At 38.3% G+C, this 12,802-nt stretch overlaps 2 protein-coding genes and 1 long non-coding RNA gene across 5 annotated transcripts in view; 1 reads left to right on the top strand and 2 right to left on the bottom strand.

The window, feature by feature from the left end:
* Window positions 1-1,368, bottom strand: part of LOC109919979 (centrosomal protein of 152 kDa) — a 55,862-nt gene extending 54,494 nt beyond the window's left edge. The window contains exon 1 of the mRNA XM_048615730.1: window positions 1,040-1,368. The gene's annotated coding sequence lies outside the window, so the exon portion shown is untranslated. The remainder of the gene's footprint in view (window positions 1-1,039) is intronic.
* Window positions 1,369-1,510: 142 nt separating this feature from the next.
* Window positions 1,511-7,962, top strand: LOC125486769. Its single transcript, XR_007265392.1, has 2 exons — window positions 1,511-1,968; window positions 7,093-7,962. It is a non-coding gene; the product is annotated as an uncharacterized LOC125486769 (long non-coding RNA).
* Window positions 7,602-12,802, bottom strand: part of shc1 (SHC (Src homology 2 domain containing) transforming protein 1) — a 67,799-nt gene continuing 62,598 nt past the window's right edge. For all 3 annotated transcript variants that reach the window (XM_048615705.1, XM_048615706.1, XM_048615707.1), the window contains 2 exons: window positions 11,126-11,379; window positions 7,602-8,940 (listed from right to left, as the gene is read on the bottom strand). In XM_048615705.1, the coding sequence (XP_048471662.1) occupies window positions 8,824-8,940; window positions 11,126-11,379 (371 nt within the window). In that variant the 3' untranslated portion in view covers window positions 7,602-8,823. The remainder of the gene's footprint in view (window positions 8,941-11,125; window positions 11,380-12,802) is intronic.

Here is a 12,802-nt window from a genome sequence, read left to right as displayed (position 1 = left end):
AAAAAAGGTGGGATACTTGGTCGGTGTGGACTTGAGCTGAAGGGCATGTTTCCACACTGCAGGGATTCTAAGATCTAAGCTTTCTGAACGGGCCCTGATGGAAATCTGTCAGAAATGCAGATGACTTTCTTAATGGAAAAAATTGGAGTGAAGTGGTAGTTGTGCTTTCAAGTCCTCAACTTTTCTGAAGGTTTAAAGCACTACTTATGGACCCACACTTCTACCTTTTGATTTGAAAACAAAATTCTATCATGCCATGATCACTGTCACATCCTTTAACTGGAGATTGATTAGTTCTGTTTTATTGCATATAATTAGGTACAATAGCCTGTTCCTGGGCTGGTTCTTGAACAACTGTTATTAGAACAATTTCTTAAAGCAGTATGAACTCATTTTCCAATTACAATAAACCTAAATGAAACAATGATACTGCATTAATTTGTGTACATAACTTGGGATGACATAAGAGATTACAGAAAAGATTTAGCAGAATGCCTTCAAGGCTTATGAATTTTAATTAGGTGAACAGATTGGTGCTGTTGTCCCTGAAGACAAGGTTGACATTTGATAAAAGTGTTCAAAATCAGGAGAAATAAAGGAGTAGAGAGAGAGAAACTGTTCCCATTGACAGAAATTATGGAGAACCTGGTGACACTACTTTAAGGTGAATGTCTAAAGAAGCAAGAATAATAGAAGAGGAAAAAAAAAACACAGTATATAGTTAGGGTCCGAAGTGCACTACTTGACAATTATATTGGACACTGGCTTTCAAATGGAATTGGATCATTATCTGGAGAGGAAAATAATTACAGCAATCAGAGAAAGGCGTGTTGTTCTTTCTGAGAATCAGCACAGTTAGGATGGGCCGAATTTATGAAATATAATGGATTATAATGCAGAGATATTGCATCTAGACTGACGATAAACACGACCGCAAATAACACTTATTTTCCGGCCGATACTAGAGGATTGGCCATGATGTTGCTAGGTTTGGAGAGGATGGAAGCTGCAATTAAACCTCAAAATAAGTGAAACTTACCAAAGTTGAAGTTAAGACCAGAACCTGTGAACTTGTCATGTCGATACTGGTCCTAGCAACCAGATAACAATTATAACATACTCCATCAATCGGACTTTACTTCAGAGAACGGCTACCATGGGAAGAACCATCAGCACAGCCTCAACCCGACCCTACAGTGTAAACTGGGCGACGTATCTTGATTGGCAGCTCGTGTAACCACAGATGGTCCGGACTGGGTTAGAGACCCTACTCTTTTCCAATGGAGAGCTTGGCAGGCGGGACTTCCGACGGCAGTGCAATTTATCCGTTACTGGCGCGAGGACTTTTTGTACTAAACCTGGCGCTCGAGCGCGCGCGAAGTGAGGCGGGAAGAATGTGACCACCTACGGTTCGCCGCTCAGTCACGTGGTTGTACTGCGCACTCCGAATGGGCAACGGCCGCAGCTGCAGATGATTGTCAGGAGGCTAAGAAGATCGGTTTCAAGATGCCGGATGGAAGGTAGTTGGTAAATGTGGGTTTTGTAGGTTAGGAGGGGTAAATGAAGCAATTGAAGTTTGTTACAAGATTCTCAGATTCCAGACTTTTATCATTTGCTCTGGCGCTTGTCAATAAGGATTGCGTCAATGATGTGTATTAAAGGGGGCGGGAAGAGTAGAGCGAGGGCTCTTTAGGGGTAGTGGTTAGTGTCTAGGTAAGGTGTTGATTAGTTCAAATGGCTGGTGGCCTGTTTGTGATGCTGATAATGTGGGTACAGTTTCCGCACTGGCCGAGGTGAGGGAACATGAAGGTCTCTTCGTAACCTCTCCCCTTGACTAAAGTGTCGTTAAACCACCAGCAGTCAGTGCTCTCTCTAATGAGAGAGCAGCCCTAAGTCTGATAGGACTATTGTGACTTTACCTTTTAGCTCTGAGTCAGAACGCAGCTTCAAGTCCTGCTTGTTCCAGAGGTATGTAGTTACTGTTTTGAACGGGTTGCTTGAAAACATCTAAGGTATGGGGGAAGGATTTAACTTTAAAGCAGAGCATTAGAACAGTTCTGATCTGCCCCTGTTCTGCCTACCTTACCAGTTATCTATGTTGTGCTGTAGTCTAAAATGTTCTTCCTTGCTCTTTACCACAGAACCAACTTTCATTTTAACCTCAAAGTTAGCACCTAGTTCATTAATATACACTACAAACAGCAAGAAATCCAGTACTGAACTCTGCTATATACCTCCAAGTTTCCAGTCATAAAAAAGCTTCAACCATCACCTTCTGCCTTTAGTTACAAAGCCAATCATGGGCTGTTACAATCTTGTTCAATCTTCTATGTGACACCTAATCAAACGCCTGCCTGAACTCCATGCAGACTGCATCCATCAAACTATCCTGATGTACATACCTAGTCATCTTGTCAAAAAATTTAATTCAGTCTGGTTAGACAGGATGTCCCCATGACTAAACTATGTTGACTGGGGTAGTAGGACCTGCAGATGCTGGAAAATCTGAGGATAACAAGGTGTAGAGCTGGATGAACACAGCAGGCCAAGCAGCAGCATAGGAGCCGGAAGGCTGATGTTTTGGGCCTAGAAACCATTTCTGATGAAGGGTCTAGGCCTGAAATGTCAGCCTTCCTGCTCCTATGATGCTGCTTGGCCTGCTGTGTTCATCCAGCTCTAAACCTTGTTATCTCTATGTTGACTGGCCTTAATTAATCCTTACATTTGCAAATGGAGATCAATTATGTGATGAGACTATTTTCCAAAAGTTACCCTACTGCTTATGTTAAAGCCACTGTTCTATAGTTCCAAGGTTATCGCTTACAACTTTGTTGAATAATGATACCACGTTTAGCTGTCTTCCAGTCCAGCTGTGGCTGGAGAGGATTTGAAAATTGTCAAGGCCTGTAATTTTTTCCTCCTTTATCACCAACAGTAATCTGGGATACATCTCATCTGGGCCTCTGGGATCTATTGACTTTCAAGCCTGTCAAAGCCATTCATATCTCCTCTTTGTCTGTGATGATTTTTTTTTTTGTTTCACAAGTATACCACAACCCCCTACTTGACTTTTATACATAGATTGCATGTGTCTTCACTGTAGAGAAGGACTATGTACTCATTTGAAACCTCAGCTATATCTTCTGGTTCCACAAACATTGGCACTTTGATATTCAACAGACCTAATTAATTCCTTGGTTATTCCTTTAGACCCAGTATACTTAAAACGTAGTTGGATTTTTTTGTTTTACCCACCATTTTTTTTATGACACCTTCACTGTTCTAATTTCTTTCCCAAGTTATTCCTTGCATTTTACATAAGAACTAGGAGCAGGAATAGGCCAACTGGTCCCTCGAGCCTGCCCTGCCATTCAATAAGATCATGGCTGATTTTTTTTGAGACTCAGCTCCACTTACCTGCCCGCACACCATAACCCTTAATTCCTTTACTGTTCAAAAATTTATCTAGCCTTGCCTTAAACACATTCGAGGTAGCTTCAGCCGCTTCACTGGGTAGGGAATTCCACAGATTCACAACTTTTTGGGTCAAGAGGTTCCTCCTGACCTCAGTCCTACATCTGCTTCCCTTTATTTTGAGGCTATGCCCCCTAGTCCTAGTTTCACCTGCTAATGGAAACAATCTCCCTGCCTCCACCTTATCTATTCCTTTCATAATCTTATGTTTCTATAAGATCTCCCCTCATTCTTCTGAATTCCAATGAGTATAATCCCAGCCTACTCAGTCTTTCCTCATAATCCAACCCTCTCAACTCTGGAATCAACTGAGTGAATCTCCTCTGCACCCCCTCCAGTGCTAGTATATCCCTTCTCGAGTTAGGAGACCAAAACTGCACTCACCAGGACCCTATACAGCTGCAGCATAGCCTCCCTGTTTTTAAACTCCATCTGCCTTTTTAACTACCTGCTGCACCTGCAATCCTACTTTTAGCGATTCATGCACAAGGACACCCAAGTCCCTCTGCACAGCAGTGTGCTGCATTTTTTTACCATTTAAAACATAGTTCATTTTGCTGTTATTTCTACCAAAATGGATGACCTCACACATACCAACATTGTACTCCATCTTTGCCCACTCACTTAGACTATCTATATCCCTCTGTAGACTTTGTGTCTTCTGCACACTTTGCTGTACCACTCATCTTAGTGTCATCTGCAAATTTTGACACACCACACTTAGTCCCCAACTCCAAATCATCTATGTAAATTGTAAACAATCGCGGTCCCAACGCTGATCCCTGAGGCACCCATTTACCCCTACTCTTTGCTTTCTGCTAGTCAACCAATCCTCTATCCATGCCAATACATTACTTGTAATACCATGCAACTTTATCTTGTGTAGCAGCCTTTGGTGTGGCACCTTGTCAAATGCCATCTGGAAATCCAGATACACTACAACCACAGGTTCCCCATTGTCCACCATGCAAGTAACGTCCTCAGAATTCCACCAAATTAGTTAAACATGACCTACCCTTCATGAACCCATGCTGGGTCTTCCCAATGGAAGAATTTATATCCAAATGTCTTGTTATTTCTTCCTTAATGATAGATTCAAGCATTTTCCCCACTACTGAAGTTAAGCTAACTGGCCTATGGTTACCTGCTTTTTGTCTACTTCCTTTTTTAAACAGTGGCGTCACATTGGCTGTTTTCCAATCTGTGGGAACCACCCCAGAGTTCAGTGAATTTTGTTTCATAATTACTAGTGCATTTGCTATTTTCCCCCATCACCTCTTTTAGTACCCTGGGATGTATTTCATCAGGGCCAAGAGACTTGTCTATCTTTAGCCCCATTAGCTTGCCCGGCACTGCCTCCTTAGTGATAATAGTTTCTAGGTCCTCACCTGCTATAACCTTTTTGCCATCAGTTTTCGGCATGTTATTTGTGTCTTCCACTGAAGACTGACACAAAATAACTGTTTAATGCCTCGGCTATTTCCTCATTCCCAGTTATTAAATTGGCCTTCTCATCCTCTAGAGGACCAATGTTTACCTTCGTCACTCTTTTACGATTTACATATTTATAGAAACTTTTGCTGCCTGTTTTTATATTTTGAGCTAGTTTACTCTCATATTCCATCTTTACTTTATAACTTTTTTGTGGCTTTCTGTTGGCCTTTAAAGATTTCCCAGTCTGCTAGTTTCCCACTAATCTTTGCTTTTTTGTATGTTTTTTTTTAATCTGATACTTTATTTCCTTAGACATCCATGGCTGACTTTCTTTTCCTACAGTTCTTCCTTATCACTGGAATATACTTCTGTTTTGAAAGTCCTCCACTGTTCCTCAATTGACCCACCATAAAGTTTTTGCTCCCATTATGCCTTGCCTAACTCCTCTGTACTTCTGTCTTAAAGGCTTCTTTTGTTTTGAGCCCTTGGCGTTGATCATAAGATTCACTTTTTTAAACTCCCTTATCCAATCCCGTACATTCCTGAATGTACAGATCCTCTGGATTGTTGATCCTACCCACTTCCCCTTCACAAATATCATGGCTCTTCACTTTACTGTTTTTGAATGATTCCCACTGCTCTAATGTTGATTTACTTACAAGTAGCTGCCCCCAGTCCACTTTGGCCAGATTCTGTCTAATTTTAAAAATCAACCTTTATTTCCAGTCCATCCTTGTCCTTTTTGATAACTACCTTAAATCTTTGAGTTATGGTCACTTGATTAAATGCTCCCCCATTGTCATTCTACCTGCTGTCCAGCTTCTTTCCTTTAAAATGTGTTACAAAGAGGGGATGGTGCTGTCCTAATTTTATGTACTGGCTTTTTAAAAAAAAAAAAAAGCTTTCTTGGGTATATTTTAAGAATTCTGCACACCCCTGTAAACCTGTCTCACAATCTGTCTTTAATATTGAGGAAGTTGAAAGCCCCCATGACTACCCTATTTTTGTGCTTGAGATTTGTCTTTATAAATCAGTCCTTTTATATCTCCCACTTCTTTAGAAGTCTATAGTAAGCTATCAGCAATACAATTGGTCCTTTTCTTGTCTTGAAGTTCTTTTTGTATTTAACCTATTTTTCTAATCAACCTATTCAGAAATGTTATTACAAACCTCTGGAGCAGGTGGGACTTGAATCCAGGCTTCTCAGTCCAGGGATTTGCCTTTAATTGAGAAACCTTCTAAAATATCATTCCTACTTATTGCAGTAGTTGATTCCTTGATTAATGATGTACCTGCTGTTTTCACCCTCTGTCTGACCTGAAGACTTCATAACTGGAATATTGAGCCAATAGGCTTGCCATTATATAAACTATTTCCATCACCCTCCAAGCATCTGCTCTTTGCATTAAAATAAATGCCATCCAGCCTTGCTATGATGTACATGCTGTGCCATCCAAACTGATTGTCCCCCACATTTATCTGTACATCAACCCTATTTAACCTCCACTCAGTATCCCATTCCCTTCCAAATTAGTTTAAATTCCATAAAGACCAAGCCCCCATCCCAGAAGTTTACCATCATTTCAGATTTGCAGTATTGTGCTTTTGGGAATTTACCTATTGTTTTAGGGATAAGGAAATGTTGGGTTATTAGATTAGAGCAAGTTATGCATATTGTTCAGCTTGTTTAAATATATATTGACCATGCCAGAACTTTGAGACAATATTGCCTCCTCGGCAATTCTTTAGGTAAAGAAGCAATATAGAAGGCTCTCAGATTATTGAGGTTTTGAACTCTGCTTCCTCTTTAATAAGATGAGGTGCTCGCATTAAGACCACCTTTCACCACTAACAATGTCATGTGGTCCAGCCAATTGGATAGGAAAAATGCAGCAATCTGTATTTACATGCCCACTTCCATTGAATTCAGAAGAAAAATTCCAAAGCTTGCATGAATAATACAGTATAGCCAACAAAAAGTGCCAAAACCATATGGGCTTGCATTGATTTGCATTGTCAAAATGAAATTTCAGTTTTGTCATTATCAACCTGCACTCAAGCTTCAATTGTGCAAGACATAGTAAGTTTAGCAGGGTACTGCACATCCTTCCAATGTTATGCAGGTCATTAATTATGCACCAAAGCAAATTTTTCTAACTCTACAATTTTATTTGGGTTTTCCAGCAGAGGGAGACATTGTTGAGACATAAAGCAAGAAGATTGCCATAATGTAGGACCAAATTACTGCAGATGCTGGAGATCACAATGGGTCAGATGACATCAATGAAGAGAGAGCAAGCTGACGTGGAGTCTAGATGACTTCATCAGAGCTGAAGTGAAGTGTGGAGGGCACAGGCAGCATTTATGCCATAACTTTTTTTTTTAAATGTAGCTTTCTGCACTTTCAGATGGTGACTCTCAGTATTAATGATCATTTGGCGTTACTTCTGTGAAACAACTGCATTTCCATTCAGCATTTTAATGAGGTTTTTTATTGCCATGACAGTCATTGTGAAACTAGAATATAAAAAAACTCACCATATACCACTATATTCATTGAAAAGATTGCAAATGGACTAAATTATAACATTGTATTAAAGTAGATGACAGGCACTTTATTATTCAACCACTCAAGTGCTGTGTGCTATTTAATACATCTTGCTGTTTTAAAAATCATACAAAGCATCACGAGGTAGCAGTGAACAAAATAACTTTTTATTCTTCACCAGTGCACAGCAGAGCTGCAAAATTTATTTACAAATGATACTGCATTAGAAGTCATGCACAATTCACAATTTTTCAAGCATTAAAAATACTTTAACTGATTTTCTTTAAGTTTGTTTCAATTAGGTGGAGTTATCATGCAATGGAAATATCTTGTATCTGTTCTTTGAAATCTGGCACCAAGTTAGACTGTGACAGATATGGGAGAAGAACAGTAAAATCTCCATCATGCCATGCTTTGATGCAAGGATGAAAATAATTGTTGCATGTATATTATACTTGTGTGGAAACCTAGCCAAAAATATTAAAAATATCATTCTGCTTCTGAAATTCTAATTTTCTCATTACTATTCACAATATTACAACAAGTAGGTAAACTTATAGAATTAAGTCTATATCTAAAATTATCTATGAAAAGATTTGTCTGATCCTGCAAAATTTATTTTCCCCCAACAGCTTTAGTACACTAGTAAACATAACTGGAATGAAAAATCAATTTTCTTTTAGAAATGTATTTATTTGATATATATACACACCCACACACATAGATAAGTGCGTATTTGTGACAGATCTTTTAACGTTTCACAAATAAAGGAAAGCAGTAAAGCCCCACATTGATAAAGTGCTTTTCAAAGCAATGTGGGAAATTGGAACTCAAAATGCAAACTGCATTGGTACAGAGCAAAAGCATTACTAAAGCTCCATTCCACTTCCTAAATGTTTTTGCTTCCCAGAATTCTGGTGCAAAGGTAGTGAAACAGGTTCCAAACAAGTGATTTTATTTGCAGTATCCAGCATATAAAATCATTTGGAAAAGAGGAGCTTCTTCATATCCTGTAATCTCTTTGGAATCAAGGCACGTTTTTATGATCTGTAGTTCATTAGGATTGACTTCTGCATGTTCTCAATGCCATTTGTGCTTAGAAATAAAGAAAAACATTCACATAGTATGTAACTACACTTATTTCTTCATATATTTTCCTAAAATATTATATACATTGACACATTAAAATTATCTTCTTGTAGCAAACACCAAGTCTGAAGTACAAAGTGATTGTGACCATTGCAGCCTATATTTTCTTTTACATTTTTGAAAACAACTCTACAGCCAGCTTTCCAAAATATCCAGGCAAGTGCAAATGGCTGTATCTGTAAGCAAACTCTCTTTGTCCAAGTTGCTTAATGTTCATTTTAGACAGTTCTTTTAAGATAGAGTTCATTTCCTGATGAGATGATTGGCAGTTGGTTGTCCATGTGGTAGCTGATCAAGTGACTGACACTATCAAATATGCAGTCCTTTGTTCTCACCTTTATAGGGAAAAATAGGGATGCATTTAAGTATCCTTAAATTTCATTTAGTTCAATTTTTATGAGCAAAAAATTCAGCACTGTGAAGGATGTAAAATACAGTTTCATTTTTGGATCATGAACAATAAAATTGTTAAATATTGCACTAGGAGGGCACAAGTAAGTCTATTAATCGATTAACAGCATGCAGATAGCTGTCAGGATGAATTGCATTCAAGTTAATAAATCAGCACAATAATAAATAGGCAGAAGCTCCTTTCTCTTTTCTTTGCAAAGGAAACAGTAAACCCTTTATTGCTGCATGTGTAGTGGAGGAAGGAACAAAGAAAGTTAAATTATGTGCCAGAGTTCCTATTACCTTCAATTACTTCTCTGTATTTGGAAATATTTCTTGTTGCCTGCAAACATTTCTCTAGTCTTTATAATCTGTCTACATTTGGCAATAACTTCTGTCTCATCACACAACAATATTCTCATTGCATCTGAACTATTCACTGATACCTTTAATCATTTCTAAACAGCAGAAAACAATTGACACCATCTCAGATGTTCTGCCTTGAGCTCTGATTAAAAACAAAGAACTGCAGATGCTGTAAATCAGAAACGAAAACAGAAATTGCTGGAAAAGCTTAGCAGATCTGGAAGCATCTTTGGAGGGAAAACAGAGTTAATGTTTCGGGTCAAGTGACCCTTCCTCAGAACAGAACATGAGAGAGCATTAGCTTGTTCTTTGCTTCATGGAAAAACCATAACTTGGAAATTTTTGGTTTCAATTCACAGATGTTCTGGTTGAAGTTGGATGTGTGAAAACTCCTAGGAGAGAGGAGTTAAAGTTAAAAATTGGTTACTTTAGTGCAAGGACTAAACCAGAATTGTTTGTTAGAACCTTGAGGGGTTATTTGAAGCAGAGAAATTCCAAGTTTAGTTGCGATAATACTGAGACAAATCAGATACTCAAGTCCAAGCAGTTAATCAAGCCTATAGATGCGATAGAGAAGTGAATACTCACTGGCATTCGAGTATTGTAAGAGAGTGCTGTTTATATACAAGTGGAAAATACAATTATCTAACTAAAGGGTTTGATTTATTTGTCTTTTTTGCATAATAAACTTTTATTGTTAAACAAATTTGCTACACTGCATGCTTGTATTTCAGTGAAAGACCACCTTATTAAACAACATGATCTATCAAGCCGGGTATCAGGCTGCGATCCAAGTTGTCCAGTAATAACATGGAATGGATTTACAACATACACCAAGTCCATTAATCTTAATATGGAGAGAATAGTCATAGGAGAATAAATCAATGTTCCTTTAAATTTAGTTTTCATGATGTCATGTGAACAAACTTATAGCTAAGGCTAAGGAACAAGTTAGCCAATATCAACAGTTCAATATTTTGACAGTATATACCACAGTGTGAAATAAACCAAAGGAAATGAAAAAAAAAAATTGTAGAATTTGTATGCATCATTATCATCTTGTCATATCGAGATGCCTAGATAAAGCTTAAGGCTTGTACTGCAGGCCACGAAGAATTAACGACATCAAGACAAATGTAGTCATACTGATCAAGTAACAGGATAAGATTTTTAAAGTTTGTAGATTGTAGCTGCTTTAGGTGTACAGGAATCCTAGGATTTTCCCACGATAGCAAATCTTAGTTTGCCTCCTTGTGGCAAACGAGGGACCGAACCTTCTGCATTATTTTTATGGCATTACTCATCAGCGTTTTATTTTAAAGATGAATAAAAAAGACAATTGTTCAGCAATTTTATATATAATCGTTGACACTGTAGAAATAAAAACTACATTATTTTGATGTCAACAAAATCATAAAAGAAAGAGTTTGGATTGGCCAGACACAGGAACCAACGTATTACTTACAAGTCAAGCGTAGCTGTGGCTATGGTCTTTATACTACAGTAATGCAAATGGTTATGGCAGTTCCCAAATGTTGAATATCAATTACCAAAGAAACACAAAATTCATAATGACAAAGTAACTTGCATTAAAATTCAGAATATTTCATATTTTACAATGATAGAACTGTTTGCTTAACAGGATTTGATAGATAAATTTCTGTGATAAATCTCTGCAATTGTTAGTTTGTCAAAATGAAATTATATGATATTTTTAAATCTTGAAACTTATTGTTGTAATTGCTTCTGCACCCTCATACTTACCAAGCCTTCAGGGTCCACCAGTAGTAAATGCTTAGCTTGTCCTCCCTGCAACCCAGTCAGTACATATTGTTCTGGTGTGGTTACGCTTTCCCGCACCAGAAAGTCACCATCTTTTATCAGCAGCCTTTCAGCTTCCTGTCTGCTCATTCTTCCATGGTACCAGACTTCCTTTGCCAGCTGCTCTCTCATGGAAGACAAGGTAGTAGACAGTGGGACAGCTGTAGCACTGTTGACTGTTGCAATGTCGGCTTGTTCTATGGTAAAACAATCACAGTTTGGAAAGTTATACAGTCACACTTATTTACAATAAATCAAAAATTGAAGGACAAAACACACTTACTATAAAAGATAAACAGGCTGAGGACTATATATACACTAAACATTAGTCCTGGAATACATCTGGAATTACACTGTATTTCATCACTACAGTATTTTTGACGTTCCTTTTCTTTCTCCTTTTCTAAAAGGTGTCAGTTCACGGTGGCACATGCTTTTCCAGATGCCATTAATTCTCTGGAACCCCATTAACATGACCATTTTCCAAGTGTAATGCAAGGCAGTTTTTAGGATCTTTAAAAATGGCAGAGGAGATAGGAGATGACAGGCAAAATCTATTGCGGTCTCACCTGACACTTGTATGAGAAAGTAATGAACCAGTGATCAGGGAGGATAGTTATGACTGAGTTTACCCTCCCTAATCTGAGGATGCCAAAGTCAACTAAAGCACTTCCAACAATTCCCTGTCGTTACGCAAATAGACCAGCAAGTAAATCTGAAAATTTTGCAAGTTTTATGCCTCAGTATTCCACTATCTGATGCAATTACCTATTGAGCCATCAGCAGAGCACCCAAATTATTTTGTAATCAATAATTAGTGTAGGAAGTCTTTCGTACTGTTTGAGCACTTACCAGTCTTGATATGTTAAAGTGTTCTCTAATACAAGAGAGCCCATTTTTATGTTTGCTGTAACACCACCACAATGCAACGTGTCCAACATTTGTTACCAAATGTCTCTGAAGACTGTTCAGATAAAATATTGCGACACAATGGTTCAGAACCACATTTAGATACCCTTTCATAGTTATGTTATTTATTACTTCGGGAAATTCAACACTTAACCTCTTTGGTCTTGCTATTAAGGATTACATGAATTGCATTTGATCTTTGAAATGAAAACCAGCTTCAAGATAAACAACTAGTATGCACATATGAAAGTAAGTGTTCATGTTGTAGTAATTCTCTTACGTTTGGAACTTTTAACTTTGTGACTTCAGACATGGTAGAGAGATTGACAACAGCAGGTCATCTACCCCGAGAGCAGTGGTGCCCAGGTCATTGAATATAATTAAGGTGAAGTTATATTTTGATCTTCGAGGGAGTTGAGCGTTATGGGAGACCAGGCAGGAAAGTGAAGTTAAGACGTCAATTAGATCAGTCATTATCTTAGTGGATAACAGACCAGGCTCAAGGGCCTAAAAGGCCGGTTTCTTCTGCAGTCCTCTGCTTGAAGACGATTCTGACCCTTAGCAACTTAATCTCCATCACAGTTATGAAAAAGAGGCAGGTCCCAAATCCACCTCAATCGGAACTGGGATTGAACCCTTCCTGTCCGCACCAATTTGATCCATATTAGCCATCCAATCCATTCAGCCAGCTGCTCCCAGCTAATAAGTGCA

The sequence above is a fragment of the Rhincodon typus genome, chromosome 33, assembly GCF_021869965.1.
Source record: "Rhincodon typus isolate 14 chromosome 33, sRhiTyp1.1, whole genome shotgun sequence".
In the NCBI taxonomy this organism is placed as follows: domain Eukaryota; kingdom Metazoa; phylum Chordata; class Chondrichthyes; order Orectolobiformes; family Rhincodontidae; genus Rhincodon; species Rhincodon typus.
Note: the sequence above shows the minus strand (reverse complement) of the source record. Positions and strands in the feature narration are given on the sequence as shown.